This window comes from Oncorhynchus mykiss, chromosome 5 (assembly GCF_057628025.1).
Source record: "Oncorhynchus mykiss isolate SJ-2025 chromosome 5, ASM5762802v1, whole genome shotgun sequence".
In the NCBI taxonomy this organism is placed as follows: Eukaryota; Metazoa; Chordata; class Actinopteri; order Salmoniformes; family Salmonidae; genus Oncorhynchus; species Oncorhynchus mykiss.
Genome location: NC_143026.1, coordinates 55,814,721 through 55,836,361, shown reverse-complemented (window position 1 = coordinate 55,836,361; position 21,641 = coordinate 55,814,721). Strand labels below are relative to the sequence as shown.

At 40.9% G+C, this 21,641-nt stretch overlaps 2 protein-coding genes across 6 annotated transcripts; both read left to right on the top strand.

The window, feature by feature from the left end:
* Positions 1 to 378: 378 nt before the first annotated feature.
* Positions 379 to 8,062, top strand: LOC110524046 (guanylate kinase-like). The gene is made up of 8 exons (XM_090236687.1): positions 379 to 488; positions 2,571 to 2,686; positions 3,145 to 3,186; positions 3,411 to 3,507; positions 3,804 to 3,942; positions 7,617 to 7,701; positions 7,812 to 7,897; positions 8,015 to 8,062. The coding sequence occupies exons 2-8, from the start codon at positions 2,575 to 2,577 to the stop codon at positions 8,060 to 8,062; spliced, it is 609 nt and encodes a 202-aa protein (XP_090092813.1). The 5' UTR covers positions 379 to 488; positions 2,571 to 2,574.
* On the top strand, positions 7,859 to 21,182 carry LOC149983519 (guanylate kinase-like). 5 transcript variants are annotated; one of them, XM_021603342.3, is made up of 10 exons: positions 7,859 to 7,897; positions 8,015 to 8,058; positions 8,156 to 8,271; positions 8,682 to 8,723; positions 15,944 to 16,021; positions 17,109 to 17,205; positions 17,374 to 17,512; positions 17,941 to 18,025; positions 18,157 to 18,242; positions 20,890 to 21,182. In XM_021603342.3, the coding sequence occupies exons 3-10, from the start codon at positions 8,160 to 8,162 to the stop codon at positions 20,923 to 20,925; spliced, it is 675 nt and encodes a 224-aa protein (XP_021459017.2). In that variant the 5' UTR covers positions 7,859 to 7,897; positions 8,015 to 8,058; positions 8,156 to 8,159; the 3' UTR covers positions 20,926 to 21,182. The 5 variants fall into 5 exon arrangements, with proteins under 5 accessions (XP_021459017.2, XP_021459019.2, XP_036833736.2 ...); XM_021603344.3 differs by lacking the exon at positions 20,890 to 21,182 and adding an exon at positions 18,380 to 19,073; XM_036977841.2 differs by lacking the exon at positions 15,944 to 16,021.
* Positions 21,183 to 21,641: the final 459 nt, after the last annotated feature.

Below are 21,641 nucleotides of genomic sequence, written 5' to 3'. Positions count from 1 at the left end.
AGACTGCAAATCTACTAGATCAAACAAGCTCTATGTCCCTCGACTGTGTCTGTGTATACTAAAGTGAATGATGGTGTGGCCTTTTGTTCCCCTTAATCACATTTCCTCCTTCATTAAGAAGTTTACAGGGTTTGTTAGCCAAGAGCTGAGGACGACACCCTGATTGACCAGTGATACATTGTGACAAATCAGATAAAAACGGAGCCGAGAAGCCAACAGGGCCAGTCCTGTCACATGACTTGAAGTAATTAAGGCGCTACCTGTTTGGACGGCTCAGATAAACAAGGCCAGCATGCCAGCATGCGATTGGCTGATGAGCTGAAGGGAGGAGGTGGTAATTGAGGCTGTCAGTAAGCTGTCTATGTCAATCAGTCTGACACACACCTACCAACAACTCACAAACACACACCCAGTTAAAGCTCTCTCCTCCATCTCAATCACTCCGAGACATCTTCTCTACAGCCACCCAGTACAGCCACTGAGATAAGGTAAGACAAACATGCAACTTTAAAGATGTAAGAAAGACAGAGCTAATATACAGTAGGACAGAGCTAATATACAGTAGGACAGAGCTAATATACAGTAGGACAGAAATAATATACAGTAGGACAGAGCTAATATACAGTAGGACAGAGCTAATATACAGTACATCAAGTTGAAACTGAGGTCTGTCTTCAGTAATCAATGTAACCTGGCAATTACATTCTGTACAACTAATTGCTTTTTATGGACTCCACATCGACATTTGGAAATCATTCACAAGTATGTAGTCCTTGAATGTTCTTTTGTTGCCGTGCTTGGAGATCTCAGCTGTACGCGTTAGTAGGATTCCCCTGAATTATTGACAACGTATATTTGAAAAGGTTATACAATGATTAGATATAATAACAGTAACATCTACGGTATGTTGTCTTTGTGAAGTTGAGTCATCTTAAGGGGTTAGGCAATAGACCCTTAGCTCATTTATTCAATTATGGCCAGTCTGGTCTGTTGTTTTCATGAAATGCCCAACTAAGGTCAGCAGACAGGGATCTGGGTTGTGATGGTTCAATGAGCTACGTCTCTCTTCGAGTTAAGTCTGGTACACACTCCAATTAAATAAGTAAAGAGTATGACAGCCTGGAGTGTGTTTTCCCAGGAAAAATCCTTGAAGGGTCACGACCTCATTGATATAGGGAGTCAAACAGGACTCGAAATAGGTCAGATGGGCTGATTAGCCACTGAGTCTAAAGTCAGCAAGAACATCCTTTCACCAATAGGATGAAGAGCTTCAGACATTACCTCCAGTGTTTTGCCACCACTACTGACTGACTTGAAACGCACCTATTTGAACACGGTGTATATCTGGGAATATCCTTATTGTCCGAGTCACAGTAGACAAGCCAATATGCCTTTCTTCTGGCAGATACACTGTAAGGGTGTTGACCCAGCTCTGTACCTGATGTTCCATTTGGATTGACTTAACGAAAAGGCCTTTTTAAACGCACCTTGAGAGCATGGCATCTGTTTTGGAGTGGACCGTGGAATATGGGCCTTGGCCTAATCCCGCTTACAAGGTCCTATCATCCAGCCTGCTCCATCAAATCACATGTCTACCCATTTGTATAATGTTGAGTTGGGCTATCGCTGACGTGATGAATTTGTTGTGGAACCTAATGTTGGTTTCGTGGAAGAATTGTGTTACTGGAATAGCTGCACATCTATGATCTAAATGAAAGTAGTGATTATGACCACCTAGCTAGATTAAACACTCAGGGGTCGAAAATGCAATTTTCTCTTAAGGTTTTCGTGGGGCTTTGTGTTTAACCCTTTAAAACCTCTTGACACTCGTCGTGTGGTCCTAATGTGCAGTCACATGGCTCCCCCCCCCCCCATGTCTGATTGTGGCGTAGACATTAAATCATAGTGGCTTATTCACTGGATCAGTGGATTAGACGTTAGCATCTGAGCCAGAGGAAGGCCAGAGGAAGAGGCCAGAGGAAGAACTGCTTAGCTATAGGCTCGCTAGCTGGTTAGCTTCCAAGCACTCTACGCAGATTGGCTCCTATGAGTGGAGTTAGTCAGGGCCTGACTTAATCATTTTGAAGGTTACAGAATAAATCTTGAGTGTGCTTCATTCCATTATTGTTTGTGTATATCTGTTCCTGGTCATGGTAGTGGCAGGCTAGACAGTGGTGGGCTACTGAATAGTGAAAGGTTACGCCAGTCATCGCTACTTTGCATAGAAGGTCACTATTTTCACACAACCGTGCACAGACTTCGATTACGCTATAAGCAGTCTTTGTACAAAGAGAGACAACAATCCATGCTTTGGTTTTGGTTTACCTGGCTGGTGCCAAAAAATACTAACTGAAGCAGTTTTGTCCAAAAGTTAGTATGTTTTAATTTCATGCCCAAATGATCCCAAAGTGTCTAAAACGGATTGCGTGGCTCAATTAAATTAGTTTAAGATTATTTGTGTAGCAAATGCATTGGTTTTGAAAAAAATAATAATCTAAATGTACATAATTTTACAGTATAAACAGTTTTTTCACTGTATCTTTCATTGTATTTCCTCTCTCCCTCTCCAGTGTTATGGAAGGACCCAGGCCTGTTGTTCTGAGCGGCCCCTCGGGGGCAGGGAAGAGCACTCTTATGAAGATGCTGCTGAGGGATTACGATGGAGTCTTTGGCTTCAGCGTGTCACGTACGTTTGTGCTTCACCCGCCATTTGACTCCTATCCCAATATCCTGTCTGGGAGGAAGTGGGACAGCAGTAGGCCCTATCTGTCCTTACTGTCTCAGCCTTCTCTACCTCTAGGCCACGTTTGTCATAGGACTTTGGTCTGGGTTATTGTATCCCAATTTGTATCCAAGCATAGGCTGTTTGTCATTGGACTTGGGGTGGGATATTCCCGTATACCATCCATGTCCAGTTTAGTTATGGTTGTGCGGATCTGTGTGACACAGGGATGTCCTCTTTCTCCATTCTTCTTCTTGATGGCTGCAAGGAAGACCACTGAAAACAAAAGAACCGCCATACAGTTAGGGTAGTCTGGCATGTCTTTGAATGCACATAAGGTTAAGGTTGTGGATTGCATTCCGTATGACTGGATGTTGATGACGGATGTTGATCATTAATGCTCATTGAATGTGTCCTTACAGATACAACAAGGAGCCCACGACCAGGAGAGGTAGACGGCAAAGGTACAGTAACATCCTCTCACTCATAAACACAGATCATGTCTGTAAACCCATCTCAGTTAGTCTCATCTCATCTCATGTTAGTAATCCCAGATGGATATCAGTGATGCTCTCCAGGCTTTTAATCAAGTTTGGTTTTGTAACTTCTGGTTTTCACTTCTGATTTTGTAACTTAAATGCTGGCTTCAGCAATTAACAACATAATTTCCTCTCTGCTCTATCTGAAGATTACCACTTCTCCAACAGGGAGGCTATGCAGGAGGATATTGACGATGGGACATACATTGAGAATGCAGAGTTTTCCGGGAACCTGTATGGAACAAGGTAGAGTACATTTTGATAACTTTCTGTTGACATCAAAATGAGTTGCAAAATTCCGGTGACTTCTCAGGTTTTCCAGAAATCTATCCTCTAGCCTAGTCATACTGGAGCATGTGAGGAATAGTCACTGGTGTGAGGTGTCACTCTTACGCTGTCCATATGTATTGTTTAAAAGCCCCCATGTTGTAAACCTACTGTGCAAAACCAGGTGGAAAGATGCATATGTTCTTGTTTCTGCTGTTCAATGGAATTGTGAAAAAATGAATGAACATAACTTGTATTTCCTGTTTTCTACATAGCAAGTCTTCTGTAGATGAAGTGCGGGCCAATGGTCTCATCTGCATTCTGGATGTGGACATCCAGGGAGTGAGGAACATCAAGCAAACTGACCTGGACCCTATCTATGTCTCTATCCAGCCCCCCTCTATAGAGATCCTGGTAATGCCCAATTCAGAGTTCAGAGCCGCAATAGTCAGCATGGCCCATTATGAAACATTTAAGAGCCTCATGGAGTATATCAAATGAGGCTCTTAAATGTCACAATGGAACGCAGACTACAGTGCCTTGCGAAAGTATTCGGCCCCCTTGAACTTTGCGACCTTTTGCCATATTTCAGGATTCAAACATAAAGATATACAACTGTATTTTTTTGTGAAGAATCAACAACAAGTGGGACACAATCATGAAGTGGAACGACATTTATTGGATATTTCAAACTTTTTTAACAAATCAAAAACTGAAAAATTGGGCGTGCAAAATTATTCAGCCCCCTTAGTTAATACTTTGTAGCGCCAGCTTTTGCTGCGATTACAGCTGTAAGTCGCTTGGGGTATGTCTCTATCAGTTTTGCACATCGAGAGACTGACATTTTTTCCCATTCCTCCTTGCAAAACAGCTCGAGCTCAGTGAGGTTGGATGGAGAGCATTTGTGAACAGCAGTTTTCAGTTCTTTCCACAGATTCGATTGGATTCAGGTCTGGACTTTGGCTTGGCCATTCTAACACCTGGATATGTTTATTTTTGAACCATTCCATTGTAGATTTTGCTTTATGTTTTGGATCATTGTCTTGTTGGAAGACAAATCTCCGTCCCAGTCTCAGGTCTTTTGCAGACTCCATCAGGTTTTCTTCCAGAATGGTCCTGTATTTGGCTCCATCCATCTTCCCATCAATTTTAACCATATTCCCTGTCCCTGCTGAAGAAAAGCAGGCCCAAACCATGATGCTGCCACCACCATGTTTGACAGTGGGGATGGTGTGTTCAGCTGTGTTGCTTTTACGCCAAACATAACGTTTTGCATTGTTGCCAAAAAGTTCAATTTTGGTTTAATCTGACCAGAGCACCTTCTTCCACGTTTGGTGTGTCTCCCAGGTGGCTTGTGGCAAACTTTAAACAACACTTTTTATGGATATCTTTAAGAAATGGCTTTCTTCTTGCCACTCTTCCATAAAGGCCAGATTTGTGCAATATACGACTGATTGTTGTCCTATGGACAGAGTCTCCCACCTCAGCTGTAGATCTCTGCAGTTCATCCAGAGTGATCATGGGCCTCTTGGCTGCATCTCTGATCAGTCTTCTCCTTGTATGAGCTGAAAGTTTAGAGGGACAGCCAGGTCTTGGTAGATTTGCAGTGGTCTGATACTCCTTCCATTTCCATATTATCGCTTGCACAGTGCTCCTTGGGATGTTTAAAGCTTGGGAAATCTTTTTGTATCCAAATCCGGCTTTAAACTTCTTCACAACAGTATCTCGGACCTGCCTGGTGTGTTCCTTGTTCTTCATGATGCTCTCTGCGCTTTTAACGGACCTCTGAGACTATCACAGTGCAGGTGCATTTATACGGAGACTTGATTACACACAGGTGGATTGTATTTATCATCATTAGTCATTTAGGTCAACAATGGATCATTCAGAGATCCTCACTGAACTTCTGGAGAGAGTTTGCTGCACTGAAAGTAAAGGGGCTGAATAATTTTGCGCGCCCAATTTTTCAGTTTTTGATTTGTTAAAAAAGTTTGAAATATCCAATAAATGTCGTTCCACTTCATGATTGTGTCCCACTTGTTGTTGATTCTTCACAAAAAAATACAGTTTTATATCTTTATGTTTGAAGCCTGAAATGTGGCAAAAGGTCGCAAAGTTCAAGGGGGCCGAATACTTTCGCAAGGCACTGTATCATGGCTGATCGACTGTAAACTCTGCAACAAGTCCACAATCACACAACGCAAAGGGTACTACTGTGTATTTTGGCATTCCTCAATGTTCTGTGCTTGGACTGCTATTTTTGGATAAAAGTAGAGACTCAGAGCTACAAAATGGTATATCATACACTGCAGATGAAGAAGAATGGGAACATTATTCTGCTTTGAAATTTGATAAACTTGTAACTCCACTTTTGAGAAAATGTCTCTTGAATGTTTTGGTACACCTACAATAGCGGCGAGCTCTTCTTTGTCTACACCTATTCAGCATCGTTCACACCCTCTTAAACCTTATCCCCAACCATCTCTTTAAGGAAAATAACCAAAGATTTCAAGACTAAAAGTGGTGAAAGTAGTAGCCTACAATAAGGTAAAACTCCAGGTAAAAATACACTTTATCCAGTCCTTGGCCTATATCCTAACCTGACTTTCAAAGTGTCCAGATAAAAATATAATATAAATATTTTCTTATTATTAGATTATGCTTACCCAGAAACTTGTCTAAATTGATGGGTCATGTGAAGTAAATGCTATAATCATCCCCCAGCCACATCTAGCTAAGTGGATGGGTCATTATTGTCTACACATGTACACATATTCATGAAATATGGCTGTAATCTCCCCCAGATACGCCTGGGTAACTTGATGGGTCATGTAATCATTCACTTGCGAAGTGAAAGTCTTTAGTTCAGACATGTAGCTAGCTAGCTAGCTAATAAATGAACTATATTCCCAACCCATAGCTACAATATAAACAATTGGCATAGCTAGCTACCACCCATGAAATGCTTGAGTATGAATTTGCAGGTAGCTAAAGCTAACCAACTAGGTTCAATGTTAGCTAGCTAGCTAACATTAGGCTATAACTAGCAATGCAAATATATTTCTGAGATACGAATAATATTACTACACATAACATACACGAGTCAGCAAGCTAACATTCGCTAGTTAACTTGCAATGAAAATGACTTTCTGACCAAGAACGTATAAAGAACGTAGAAATGTATAAATTCTGAAAATGTAGCTAGACTCTTACCCGTATATATGGATGAATGCTTCACAGAAGCGTGTATTTTCCATTTGGTTTGTAGCTAGCTATAGCTTGTTTGGCCCGTTATTGTGTCAAGTCGGCAGGGTAGCCTAGTTGGGGCAGCAAGGGTAGCCTAGTTGTTAGAGTGTTGGACTAGTAACCGGAAGGTTGCAAGTTCAAACCCCCGAACTGCCCCTGAACAGGCAGTTAACCCACTGTTCCTAGGCTGTCATTGAAAATAAGAATGTGTTCTTAACTGACTTAAAATAAAGTCACTCCAGTCAACTGTGTGCAGAAAGTAACGTCAGTCCATCACAACCTTTTCCCACTGATCTTTGTCGATAGCGTCTGCTAAATTCGGGGCAACAATGTTGTTGAGAGGAGTAGCCACACTTTTGCAGTTCTCTATGGCTAACATTGTCTTTCAAAAAAGCCAGGATGATCTACTACACATACTGAGCAGATCATGTTATAGACAGAAGTGGCAAACCAATCCGAACTCCTCTCTCAGCATGACCAACCCATCCATTATCTGAACCAATCATGGCAAGTGGGAGGGTTCCTTCCTTTTTCAGTCGCTAAACCAACTAGGCTTGTAATTGAAAATGTTTATTAGTATTTACAAATGGCATACAAGTTTGTTATTAAAGCACATGAAAGTTCACATGTTCAAGAAGGTATTTCCGCCCCAAAACGCCTTTTGATAAAAAAAAACAACATTGAAATGCACAGTAGTGACGTGCGACATCATGAAAAGGATCACATATGCTAGCCCTTGGAAATGTCATCCTTGAGCTAGTGACATGAGTATCTTGAAATGTATGAATGTACTCTTGAAATGTAGATATTGTAATAGCTTTAGGGACAATTGATGTGTACAGGAAAAGCGTCTGAGGGACAGAAATACGGAGACAGAGGAGAGTCTGCAGAAGCGTCTGGAGGCAGCACGGGTTGACATGGAGCTCAGTAGGCCCCCCTTACTGTCCCATATAGACATAGTTGTACTGCAAATCTTTGGAAAATATGGATGGAACCACTAATAATCCATGCTATGACTTATCACTTTCCTATTTTAGGCAACGAGCCTGGAGTGTTTGACATGCTTATTGTCAATGATGACTTAGAGGAGGCTTATGAGAAGTTGCAAAGTGTTCTTATTGAGGTAAGTCTGAAGAGAGGATGACTGTCTACATTTAGAATAGGGACAAAGTAGAATTCTCTAAATTTGAGTCAGTCAGTAGTGGTCTCACACAATTTTCTCACATGTTTGTCTCTACAGGAAATTACTAAAGTTCAGTCAACCAAGAAAGAAAGATGCAATTCGTAAGAAGAAGAATTTTGTTATTATGCATATCATAGCCACACATGTCCTATAACAAAATCTTTCATTGTATTCAATCCCTCTCTCCCTTTGCGTCAGTATTATGTCAGGACCCAGGCCTGTTGTAATAAGTGGCCCCTCAGGGGCAGGGAAGAGCACTCTGCTGAAGAAGCTGCTGAAGGACTACAAGGGAGTTTTCGGCTTCAGCGTATCACGTACGTATTGTGTCACCCAACATGTAGTTTCCAGTGGTAGCGGAGCAGGATCTATCCCCACTGTCTCAGCCTTATCTAACTACAGGCCGTTTGTCATAGTACTTGGAGTGTGATATTTCTGTAGACCACTCATATTCAAACAATTTTTTAACAGTTTAGTTATGGCTGTACTGATTGGTGCGAGACAGGGATATCCACTGTCACCATTTCACTTCTTGATGGCTATCGACTGGATCACGAGGAAGACCACTGAGCACAAAAGAAACGGCATACAGTTAGGGTTGTCTGGCATGTCTTTGAATGCTCATCATTGGTTGAGGTTATTGATATCATTCTGTATCATTTATGACATGTATGCTCACAGAAGAAGATGGGTGTTACATTTATGCTCACTAAATGTGTCCTTACAGATACAACAAGGGACCCACGTCCAGGAGAGGTAGATGGCAAAGGTACAGTATCATTCTCTTACTCATAAACACAGATCATGTCTGTAAACCCAGAAGGATATTGGTGGTGCTCTCCAGGCCAAGAATGGTGCTGGCCTTCTACTGTATCTTTAGTAAGAATTTCCTACCGTATGAACGCCAGGCCTCAAACTTAATGTGTGTTGCAGTGCCATGAATGTTGAGTGTGGTGGCAGTTACAGTGCCTTCAGAAAGTATTCACACCCCTTGACTTTTTCCACATTTTACAAAGTGGGATTAAAATTGTCTGACAACAATCTACACCAAATACCCTGTAATGTCAAAATGGAAGAAAAATTCTAACATTTGTAAAAAAATAATCAAAAAAATAATGTATATATTGATAAGTACTCAACCCCCCTGAGTCAATAGATGGTTCAATCACCTTTGGCAGCGATTACAGCTGTGAGTCTTTCTGGATATGTCTTTAAGAGCTTTGCACACCTGGATTGTGCAATATTTGCACAATACTATTTAAAAAAGTATTGTCAAGTTCGTTGTTGATCATTGTTAGACAGCCATTTTCAAGTCTTGCCATAGATTTTTAAGCAGATTTAAGTCAAAACTGTAACTAGGCCACCCAAAAACATTAATTGTTGTTTTGGTAAGGCATCCCAGTGTATATTTGGCCTTGTGTTTTAGATTATAGTCCTGCTGAAAGGTGAATTTGAGTCGCAGTGTCTGTTGGAAAGCGGACTGAACCAGGTTCACCATGCTCAAAGGGGTTTTCAATGTCTGTTTTTTTTAAATATGCAAATAGGTGCCATAATTTGTGAGGCATTGGAAAACCTCCCTGGTCTTTCTGGTTGAATCTGTGTTTGAAATTTACTGCTAGACTGAGGGACCTTAAAGATACAGAGATGAGGTAGTCATTCAAAAATAACTTGTGACTTGTTGAGCAAATTTGCCATAACAAAAGAGTTGAATACCTATTGACTCAAGACATTTCAGCTTTTCATTTTTCATTAATTTGTTAAAATATTTAAAACATATAATTCCACTTTGACATTATGGGGTATTGTGTGTAGTCCAGTGATACGAAATATCAATGTAATTTTCAATCCAGGCTGTTTCACAAAAAAAAAAATCCAAGGGGTTGAATACTTTCTGAAGGCTCTGTATCTGCACACAATTGTTACATTTCTGCATAGACTATTAATGTTCAGACAGCTCGCTGAAAAGCCAAAAGTGGCCTCCTGGGTGGCGCAGGGGTCTAGGGCACTGCATCGCAGTGCTTGCTGTGCCACGAGAGACTCTGGGTTCGAGCCTAGGCTCGCAGCCGGCCGCGACCGGGAAGTCCATGGGGAGATGCACAATTGGCCTAGTGTTGTCCGGGTTAGGGAGGGTTTGGCCGGTAGGGATATCCTTGTCTCATCACGCACTAGCGACTCCTGTGGTGGGCTGGGTGCTAACCAGGCCGCCAGGTGCACAGTGTTTCCTCCAACACATTGGTACAGCTGGCATCCGGGTTGGATGCGCGCTGTGTTAAGAAGCAGTACGGCTTGGTTGGGTTGTGTTTCGGAGGACGCATGGCTTTTGACCTTCTTCTCTCCCGAGCCCGTACGGGAGTTGTAGCGATGAGACAAGATAGTAACTACTAACAATTGGATACCACGAAATTGGGGAGAAAAGGGGGTAAAATAAATTGTAAAAAAGCCAAAGTGATGTTTTCCATCATACATAAGTATAACTAAAAACAGAAAACAATATTAAAGTGAATGTACAGTAGAATGACATAAACTCAGCAAAAAATAAATGTCCTCTCACTGTCAATTGCGTTTATTTTCAGCAAACTTAACATGTGTAAATATTTGTATGAAAATAAGATTCAACAACTGAGACATAAACTGAACAAGTTCCACAGACATGTGACTAACAGAAATGGAATAATGTGTCCCTGAACAAAGTGTGTGTGTGTGTGGGGGGGGGGGGGGGGGGGAGTCAAATTCAAAAGTAACAGTCAGTATCTGGTGTGGCCACCAGCTGCATTAAGTACTGCAATCTCCTCCTCATGGACTGCACCAGATTTGCCAGTTCTTGTTGTGAGATGTTACCCCACTCTTCCACCAAGGCACCTGCAAGTTCCTAGGGGGAATGGCTCAAGCCCTCACCCTCCGATCTAACAGGTCCCAGACGTGCTCAATGGGATTGAGATCCGGGCTCTGCGCTGGCCATGGCAGAACACTGACAATCCTGTCTTGCAGGAAATCACACACAGTACGAGGTGTATGGCTGGTGGCATTGTCATGCTGGAGGGTCATGTCAGGATGAGCCTCATGTCTGGTGAGGACCTGCCTTACAACTGGTCCTATTACAACAGGTCCGCCTATTGCGGACAGTCTGAGCACTGATGGAGGGATTGTGCGTTCCTGGTGTAACTCGGGCAGTTGTTGCTGCCATTCTGTACCTGTCCTGCTGATGTGATGTTCGGATGTACCGATCCTGTGCAGGTCTTGTTACACGTGGTATGCCACTGTGAGGACAATCAGCTGCCCGTCCTGTCTCCCTGTAGCTCTGTCTTAGGCGTATCACAGTACGGACATTGCAATTTATTGCTCTGGCCACATCTGCAGTCCTCATGCCGCCATGCAGCATGCCTAAAGCACGTTCACGCAGATGAGCAGGGATCCTGGGCATCTTCTTTTGGTGTTTTCAAGGTCAGTAGAAAGGCCTCTTTAGTGTCCTAAGTTTTCATAACTGTGACCTTAATTGCCTACCGTCTGTAAGCTGTTAGTGTCTTAACGACCGTTCCACTGGTGCATGTTCATTAATTGTTTATGGTTCTTTGAACAAGCAAGGGAAACAGTATTTTAAACCCTTTACAATGAAGATCTGTGAAGTTATTTCGATTTTTATGAATTATCTTTGAAAGACAGGGTCCTTTTTTGCTGAGTTTATATCAGAGATATATTACTAGACTCTTATGGCTCTTGAGTCATTTTTAATCATGTTATATTCATAGGACATTTATAAGACATTTAGCCTAATTGTCAACAACTATCATATCAAATTGCCCACAAACTGTCAAATATATACAGTACCAGTCAAACATTTGGACACACCTACTCATTCAAGGGTTTTTCTTTATTTCTACTATTTTATACATTGTAGAACAATAGTGAATACATCAAAACTATGAAATAACACCTATGAAATCTTTCAGTAACCAAAAAGTGTTAAAACCTGTTATGGATGATGCGAATTTTCGCAGCTTTTTGTTAAAAATCGCGCAACATTTCAAAGTCCTGCTACTCATGCCAGGAATATAGTATGTGTGGATAGAAAACACTCTGAAGTTTCTAAAACTGGTTAAATCGGGTCTGTGGCTATAACAGAACGTGTTTAGGAGTAAAAATCCCTGGTAAAACTGTTTACCAAAAACAAAAACAAAATATTCGTCCGCCATTCAATGAATTGTTTAAGACGAGAGAAAATATATGCGAACCCCCTGTAAACGCCTACAGCTGCCATACGATGTCGCCATTGCTATCAATATCAGAATCATTTATCCTTGGTTACAACACGAATAGACCCCTCCTTTCTTGAGGCGCATCACAGTATGTTGTGAAACTGAAAAAATGGACGATGATTTCCAGACTTGCTGCTATCGAATACAGATCGCCCCGTGATCAATTTGATACATCATTAACGTTTATTAATACCTAAAGTTGGTTTAGAAAAGTCGTTTGAAGTGATTTGTAAAAGTTTATAGGCGACTTTTGTAATTTTAAAAAGTGACGTTGCGTCTTGTAAATGGACTTTTCTCAGCATCAGACTGGTCTTCAGAAAATGACATTTTGGGTATACAATGACGGATTTAATCGGGAAAAAGACCCAATTGTGATGTTTATGGGACATATAGGAGTGCCAACAAAGAAGCTCGTCCAAGGTAATGAATGTTTTATATTTTATTTCTGCGTTTTGGGTAGCGCCGCTACCGCAAAATCTGTTGTTTACGTGTCGTGCTGGTATTTTGGGGGGTGCATGCTATCAGATAATAGCTTCTCATGCTTTCGCCGAAAAGCATTTTACAAATCTGACTTGGTGGCTAGATTCACAACGAGTGTAGCTTTAATTCAGTACCTTGTGTATTTTTATGAAAGTTTGAGCTTTATCGAGTACTTTACTCAAGTACTATGGGTGGCGCTCTGAAATTTCCGCTGAGCTATCCCTGTGCAGGGACCACCTCCATAAGAAGTTTTTAAACAAATCAAAATATATTTTAGATTCTTCAAAGTAGCCACCATTTGCCTTGATGACAGCCTTGCACACTCTTGGAATTCTCTCAACCAGCTTTATGAGGAATGCTTTTCCAACAGACTTGAAGGAGTTCCCACATATGCTGAGCACTTATTGGCTGCTTCTCCTTCACACTGCGGTCGAACTCATCCCAAAGCCATCTCAATTGGGTTGAGGTCGGGTGATTGTGGAGGCCAGGTCACCTGGTTCAGAAGAATGGCGCTGAAGGAGTGGCTGCCGTTTTACGCTCCCGTAACCAATTGTGCTATTTTGTATGTTTTTTTTGCATTATTTGCAACTTATTTTGTACGTAATGTTTCTGCCACCGTGTCTTATGACCGAAAAGATTGTCAAGACATCAGGATATTACTCACCCTGTACTGGAGGAATAGTTTTTATTCAATGAGTCAGATGGGAAGGATTTACTTCAGACGCCCGACAAGGCCCTCATCCCCGTCATTCGCAGGAGAAAGAATCAGAGGTATCGAGGACGAAGGTCCGGGTGCCTTGTACCGATCTGTCGCCGAGAGGGTAATCTACCTTTTACCATCGGTCCTATTAGCCAATGTATAATCAATCGACAATAAAATAGACTAACTACAATCATGTATATCCTACCAAAGGGACATCAAAATCTGTAAAAAGTATGTTTCGTCGTGGCTGAACGACGAAATGAATAACATACAGCTGGCGGGGTTTTAAGGTTTTTCAGCAGGATAGAACAGCAGCCTCTGGTAAGACAAGGGGTGATGGTCTATGTATATTTGTAAACAACAGCAGGTGCATGAAATCTAAGGAAGTCTTGAGGTTTTGCTCGCCTATGGTAGAGTATCTCACGATAAGCTGTAGACCACACTATTTACCAAGAGAGTTTATCTATATTTTTAATGGCTGTCTATATACCACCACAAACCGATGCTGGCATTAAGACAGCACTCAATGAGCTGTATACCGCCATAAGCAAACAGGAAAATGCTCATCCAGAGGCGGCACTACTAGTGGCCGGGGACTTTAATCCAGGGAAACTCAAATCTGTTTGACCCAATTTCTACCAGCATGTTAAATGTGCAACCAGAGGGAAAACAAATCTAGACCACCTTTACTCCACACACAGAGATTTGTACAAAGCTCTCCCTCGCCATCCATTTGGCAAATCTGACCATAATTCTATTCTCCTGATTCCTGCTTACAAGCAAAAAATAAAGCAGGAAGCACCAATGACTAAGATTGGTGGGGCCTCAAGCTTAATGATTAGCTTATAAGGTCACTATGGGGTTGAATGATGAGCTATAGTCATTGAACAGCGTTCTTGCATAGGTATTCCTTTTGTCCAGATGGGATAGGGCAGTGTGCAGTGTGATGGCGATTGTATCATCTGTGAACCAATTAGGGCGGAAAACAAATTGATGTGAGTCTAGGGTGACCGGTAAGGTGGAGGTGATCTGATCCTTGACTAGTCTCTCAAAGCACTTCATGATTACAGAAGTGAGTGCTACGTCATTTACTTCAGTTACCTTTGCATTCTTGGGTACAGGAACAATGGTGGCCATCTTGAAGCATGTGTGGACAGCAGACTGTGATAAGGAGAGACTGAATATGTCCGTAAACACACCAGCCAGCTGGTCTGCACATGCTCTGAGGAGGCAGCTAGAGATGCCGTCTGGGCCTGCAGTCTTGCGAGGGTTAACACGCTTAAATGTCTTACTTATGTCGGCCACAGAGAAGGAGAGCCCACAGTTCTCGGTTGTTGGCCTCGTCAGTGATGCTGTGTTATCCTCAAAGCAGGAAAAGAACGTGTTAGGCTTGTCTGGCAGCAAGACGTTGGTGTCCGCGTGTGGGGGCACCGGTTAGTCAAGGTAATTGAGGTTATATGTACATGTAGGTAGAGTTATAGTGACTATGCAGAGATAACACACAGAGTAGAAGCAGCGTAAAAGAGGGGCCTGATTCACGCAGTCTCCTCTGAACAGTTGATGTTGAGATGTGTCTGTCACTTGTAAGGCTGGTAACTCTAATGAACTTATACTCTGCAGCAGAGGAAACTCTTTTCCTGTAGCGGTCCTCATGAGAGCTTGATGATTTTTGCGACTGCACTTGAAGAAACTTTCAATGTTCTTGACATTTTCCGCATTGACTGTCGTTTCTCTTTGCTTTTTTCAGCTGTTCTTTCCATGATATGGACTTGGCTTTTACCAAATAGGGCTATCTTCTGTATACCAGCTCAAATTTCTATCGCACAAATGTCACCATTTCGATTTGTTTTTTGTGCGGACGCCCTGTGCCGCACCTGGACAAGATGCCGCCCTGGGCAGCTGCTCATGTCATCCATACCTAAATCCGTCATCGCAGGTGAATATCTCATGAAGCTGGATGCAAGAATGCCAGGAGTGTGCAAAGTTGTCATCAAGGCAAAGGGTGGCAATCTTTTGAACACTTTTTTTCTTACTACATGATTCAGTGTGTTATTTCATAGTTTTGATGTCTTCTACAATGTATAAAACAGTAAAAATAAAGAAAAACCTTTGAATGAGTAGGTGTGTCCAAACTTTTGACTGGTACTGTACATATATATATATATATATATATATATGAAAAAAATCTTAAACCTACTACTTCCAGGTTTTTCGGGAGTCCCATAGGGCGGCGCACAATTGGCCCAGCGCCATCCGGGTTAGGGGAGGGTTTGTCCGGGGTAGGCCGTCAATGTAAAATAAGAATTTGTTCTTAACTGACTTGCCAAGTTAAATAAAAGGTTAAATAAAAAAATATAAAAAAATGGACTCTTCCACTCTTTCAATACCCTTTTTGCCCTTTTTGTGCCTACCTCTTCTCCCACTCTACTATTGACACTGAAGCTCCAATGCTTCTTACTCCCAAGCGAACTGCACCAATGGCTCTCCCAAGTATCCCCCTGTAAGATACAGGGATATACATCTTTGTTTATGCCTTTTTTTTCTTCTCCGTAGGCCTGTTCGGTCTGCCTATGCTTCTGGGGGCTATGTTACTGCCCGTAGCAGACGTCCTATCTTCTGTTTCATCCGCAGGTGTAGCTATCCTCCTAATTTAGGCTTCTATTGAACCACACCTAAATGTGATTCATAAAAACATTACCAAGAGAGAGTGATGGGGGTTACTTTCATATTTCAAGTACAGAGTGACCAAACACCAAGGGCTTAATAGTCATGGAAAGTACTCTGTCTATTATTCAAAGGAATACAAATGCCAGTTTGCACTTTGGAGTAAAAAGCATTTGAAATTAGCCCCCTGTAATTCCTCAGTAGTGGATCCCCTCTCCAGACCCAAAGAGAGAAGTCTTCACACCCATAAAATGTCTGTTCTGTACCCATCAATAGCATTGCAACATTTTGATTTTGATAGGCTTCATAGTACAGCCGTTTGTTTAATATAGCTCCAGTTCAGCAATATCAATTTATAGTATGGATCATAGCTGCTAGTAAGGTCTGGTCCTGTTGTAAAGGCAAATATCCTTGATATTATTTATATTTCTTTGATCAATATACCTTTGTGTTTTCTTACGAAAAATGACACAGAAACTGCACCACCATGACAGTGAGCTTGTTGGAATCAGTCTGTGATAGTTTACTTCCCCCCCATATACGTTCATTGTCTATTTTTTATGAATCATTTAAATAATTTTCACCTTCATCCATTGAAATCCTCTATCCATCTACCTTTTACCTGGACACATTGTAATGTGCTGGGATTCATTCTGAACAAACCTGTAATGTTGTGATGCTATATGTGTATGTGTTGACGTCAGTGGCTCTAGGTTCCATATGAGTGTTGTTGTCCCTGTAAATGTGATCGTGACAAGGTTGTCCTGTGTTACCTACAGAGTTCTCCCCACTGTGTTAGATCCACTGTGATGTTGTGGAGGAATAAGATAATCGCAATGGTAGGGACACAGTGATGTGTAGTGATGTGAATGCTAATTTCCCTGTCTACCCATACTTGTCCTTGCATTCTTTCTATAACACATTTTCTAGTGCCTGATTACTAATCAATATAAATGTATTGTACCCTGTGAACTTACCCACAGTTGTTTTGAGAGAACTCCATCCAGGCTGACTGATGACTAACCTCGTCTTCTTTTCTCCTGTCCTTTTCAAGATTACCACTTCACAAACAGGGAGGCTATGCAGGAGGATATTGACAAGGGAGAATTCATTGAGACTGATGAGTTTTCGGGCAACCTGTACGGAACAAGGTAGAGTATATTTTCGGGAATTTTCTGTTGGCACCGAAATGTCTTATAGTATGAATCAGTGATAGTTGTGGAAAGATATATCATTTCTAGTTTGTTCAGTGGAATCGTGGATGCAATGAAGTAACGTAGCAATGAAGAAATATTCTATTTTATTTGTTTTCTCCACAGTAAGAGTGCTGTACAGGACGTGAGGGCCAAGGGCCTCATTTGTATCTTGGACGTGGATATCGCAGGAGTGAGGCACATCAAGGAGACTAACCTGGACCCAATCTACATCTCTATCCAGCCCCCCTCTATTGAGGTCCTGGTAAGAGTCCACAACCATACATTCCACAGGGTTCTTCCACAGCAGGGGTCCGCAACAGGCGACAAATTTGGCCCCTAAGCAATTTTTATTTGGCCCCCCAAAGTTTTAAGTAAAGAAATAAGAAAACATATGTTGTTGGACCAAGAAGACTGTTAAATCACTAGGAATTCAACAAAAAAATAAGTCATTCATGAATCCTGTTCCCTAGTATTCCTATGAATAAATTGATAAATATGTGATTATGAAATTATGTTATTGTGAAATACATAATATGCTTATTTATGGTCTGTTTGTAGTGTACAAATGATTATGTTCTGGCCCGCTGACCATTCATTAAGAATGGAATCAGCCCGCGTCTGAATCTAGTTGACTGCCTCTCTGCTACTGTATAAACTGTCATTGTTTTTGGGGACCATTGATATGGACAGGAAGAACGTCTGAGGGGTAGAGCGACGGAGACAGAGGAGAAAATACAGAGCCGCCTGGAAGAAGCCCGGACTGACATGGAGGAGTGTAGGTCCCCCATACTATCCTGTGTTAAATGGTTTTAAGACGACACAGGCTTGAGGGATGGGAATTGAACTAAGCATAGTCCATTGCATGATTTGAGTAGTGTTTCCATAATTGTTTCTTCACTATTTTAGGCAACGAGCCTGGATTGTTTGACATTGTCATTGTCAACAGCGACTTGGATGAGGCCTATGAGAAGTTGCAAAGTGTTCTTAAGGAGGTGAGTCTGAAAAGGGGATGATTGTCTAAAGAGTAGATGGAGGAGTTGTTGATGACTCGATGTCCAGGTTGGACAAGAATCATTTTTGTACTGAGGTTCTGTAAACACACTTTATATTCTCATATCTGTCTCAACAGGAAATGTCGGATGTGATTCTGATGAAGGCCTTTCAAGGCCAAACCTGCTATTTAATTTCATTTTAATAGTGTTTATTGGTAATTACACAATTGGAACAAGGACTTTGTCATTACAAATGCCCTCGCTGAAGGTAATTCCACACAAATCCACTCGCTGAATGAAGGTAATTCCACATGTGTAGTGACTCATAATCTATTTTATGTTGTTATTTTATTACACAACGTCCTTGATCCAGTATGCAACTAATATGTTTTGTAATTATACTTTTGGAAGTCACCTGTGTATTACCATGTCAAGAACTCCAACCCCAAATGGGTAAATGAGGCGACATTAGGCATAACCCTTTTGATTACTTTGTACTACATCACAACATTTGACAAAAAACTTTGTAATTGCAATGTTGTTATAAAGGATATACATGTATTTACCCAAGAGCAAGCAACTTAATATGTAGTTACCGTTTTTGGAGAAGGTAAGACATGCTTTGATTTTGTTAACCTGGCCACTATCTCCTCATGATAACTTTTTAACGTTCATGGCATAAAACCAATTCAAATTGTTTACAATGTTTGTTTTTGACCATGTAATGTAGCTACAGGCCTAGCTACTCGTCTACAGCATTGTATTAAATGAGATTGATTTTGAATATGAATCTTTATTAAATCCATTAAAGGCCCAGTGCAGTCAAACTTCTGTTTTTTTGCCTGTGTTTTGTATCATTTTGCACAGCTGATGAAACTAACACTGTAAAAAGTGGGGGAAAAAAATGTGATCAGTGTTATGTCCCGGTAGCTGCTGGTTGAAAATACAACGTATACAGGATCTTCTATTTGGCAGATTTTGCATGGATGGAATTCTTTGGCCTGCCACATGAGATCACAAGGCAAAATACTTTCATAGGCCTATAACAAAAGAGACTTTGTAACTATATAGTAATTCAAAAAGGTTACTTCACTCTACCTTAAGTTGCTTGCTCTTGGGTAAGCACATTGTAAATACATGTGCAACCTTTGTGACAACATTCTTCTAACCGTAACATTTGATCAGTGGGGATCTGTGAGAAAAAGCCTTCAGAAAAGGTCTAAGGATGTGTAAAATTATGTGTTCTTTTTAAAAATTTACATTTAAAATGAAACATTTTTTTCGATCATTTAAATTATATTCTGATTTCACCTCTTCAGTTTGTGTTGGAAAGGGAAGGGTTAAACACGGAAGAGAAAAAAAGGTCCAGTCTGAATTTTTCTTTGGTGGTTTCTGGGGAGACAAATCTAGCTAGCTAAATCAGCCATTGGCGAGGCCCTCAGACACTAGACCGCATGTTAATTAATTAATTAAATCTCTATTTAACTAGGAAAGTCAGTTAAGAACAAATTCTTATTTTTGTGTGCCGCCCTATGGGACTCCCAATCACAGCCGGTTGTGATACATCCTGGAATCGAACCGGAGTCTGTAGTGACTCCAATAGCACTGAGTTGCAGTGCCTTAGACCGCTGTGACCCCCACTGAAGGTCCAATAGTCACAGTTCGCCACTGCATTTGATTCAATATACCTGGTTTATGTAGCGTGGCAATAGACTTTTTACTGAAAACAATCTTTAGTTAATGGCAGGGTATGCCTTGTTACAAGTGTTGTTACCAGGTCATAGTCTACTAAGATCCACATATCAAGACCATGTCAACCCCTGAGACTACCTGGTGATTTAGTTTTAAATGGCCCTTTGTAGTTACATGTAGCAATGTTAGCCGTTTGGATTAGAGTTCATAACACGGTAATACACAGGAGACTTCCAAAAGTGTAACTACAAACCATATTAGTTACACACTGGAACAAAGAAATGTGTAATAACATAAAATAGAACACGGGTAATTAATTACACAACAGATGTGGATTTAACTTCAACGGGTAAATGACAGTCTGTGTTCCAGTTGTGTAATAACCTATACTGATAAACTCTTACTATGTTATTACATCACACGTCGTATGTAACTACAATGTTTTTTCTACAGTTATTGCTTTGTAGTTACACATTTATAGGGGCATCTTAAATTATGTGTTACCCAAGTTGGCAATTGTGTGCGAGAGTTGTGCCTTTTCCTTCCTAAGGCCATACAGATTTTATTAAATGTTTCACAGATGATGTTTTTTGAAAAATTGAGGCAAAAAGCGAATGTAAAAAGCAAGTGTGCCTTTAAAAAAATAAATACTATAGCAACCTTAGCCCAACACTTATCGACCCAATCAAGCCTCTTGGTGAGGCTAACCTCTTGGTGAGGCTAAAAGAGGCATAGTTCAGCCATAATCTGAGAGGAAGTTGTGCATCTCTTTACTGAAAGATTGAGGACATTATTTTTGCTATAATCTTGCAATTTTTCCTGTACAATTTTTACATTTTTCAGATGTTTATTTTATTTTTGAGATAAGTAAAGAGGGTAATCGGTTAAGCATTTAATTACATTTGTATGGCTTAATGCTCATCATTTTTCACAATTCTACTCCTCTCTTCAACAGGAAATAACAAAAGTTCAGGAGGTCATCAAGTCATAAGGAGCTACAGTAACAGTGTCCCAGTCTTCCTCTTGCCTGGTACTTTACGGGAGATATGAATACTTTTACTCCAGCATGAACAACACCATCTATGATACTGCATCAACACTGAAACACAATAAGATCCACTCCCCTGAGACATCAGCTGATTTAGCCACATAAAGAACTGTTCTGAGCGTTGCAGAGAAACATACAATATGCATTTCACATTCTTAAAATAAAGTGCTGATCCTAATTTTTACTAGGATTAAATGTCAGGAATTGTGAAAAACTGAGTTTATATGTATTTGGCTGAGGTATGTAAACTTCTGACTTCAACAGTACGTGTCGAGTATACAGTAGATGCTAGTAAATGTCTACTTCCTGTCGACAAATAGAAACCTTCATTGTCAAGGTTCGACATCATACTTAACATGCCCCTGACTTAACATGTGTGATGACCATCCAACATATCATGGACAAACAACCCGAGAAGTAGTAAAACTATAAAACTGTCTTAGCTGTGAAATGTCACATTAGCGGAATACCTTTGAGGTAAACACTACACTGTCTTTTAATCTAAACCGGTTTTTGGTCCAATAGTAAGAAACCATTCTGTATCCTGTAGTCTAATTTTCTCTCTTGGTTTTAATCAATGATAAAGTTCTTGAGTAAATGTTACACAAAAAAAAGGAAGGGATGTGTGTTGTTGAGTGTCTTTGTGGATGAACATGTAA

Bases quoted from the DNA above. Each gene is read 5' to 3' on its own strand.
- LOC110524046 (XM_090236687.1), top strand. From the start codon at position 2,575: ATGGAAGGACCCAGGCCTGTTGTTCTGAGCGGCCCCTCGGGGGCAGGG. The intron at 3,508-3,803 runs GTAGAGTACATT...TTTTCTACATAG, and splicing joins GGGAACCTGTATGGAACAAG to CAAGTCTTCTGTAGATGAAG. The intron at 7,898-8,014 runs GTAAGTCTGAAG...TTGTCTCTACAG, and splicing joins TGCAAAGTGTTCTTATTGAG to GAAATTACTAAAGTTCAGTC.
- LOC149983519 (XM_021603344.3), top strand. From the start codon at position 8,160: ATGTCAGGACCCAGGCCTGTTGTAATAAGTGGCCCCTCAGGGGCAGGG. The intron at 18,026-18,156 runs GTAGGTCCCCCA...TCACTATTTTAG, and splicing joins CCGGACTGACATGGAGGAGT to GCAACGAGCCTGGATTGTTT. The intron at 18,243-18,379 runs GTGAGTCTGAAA...CTGTCTCAACAG, and splicing joins TGCAAAGTGTTCTTAAGGAG to GAAATGTCGGATGTGATTCT.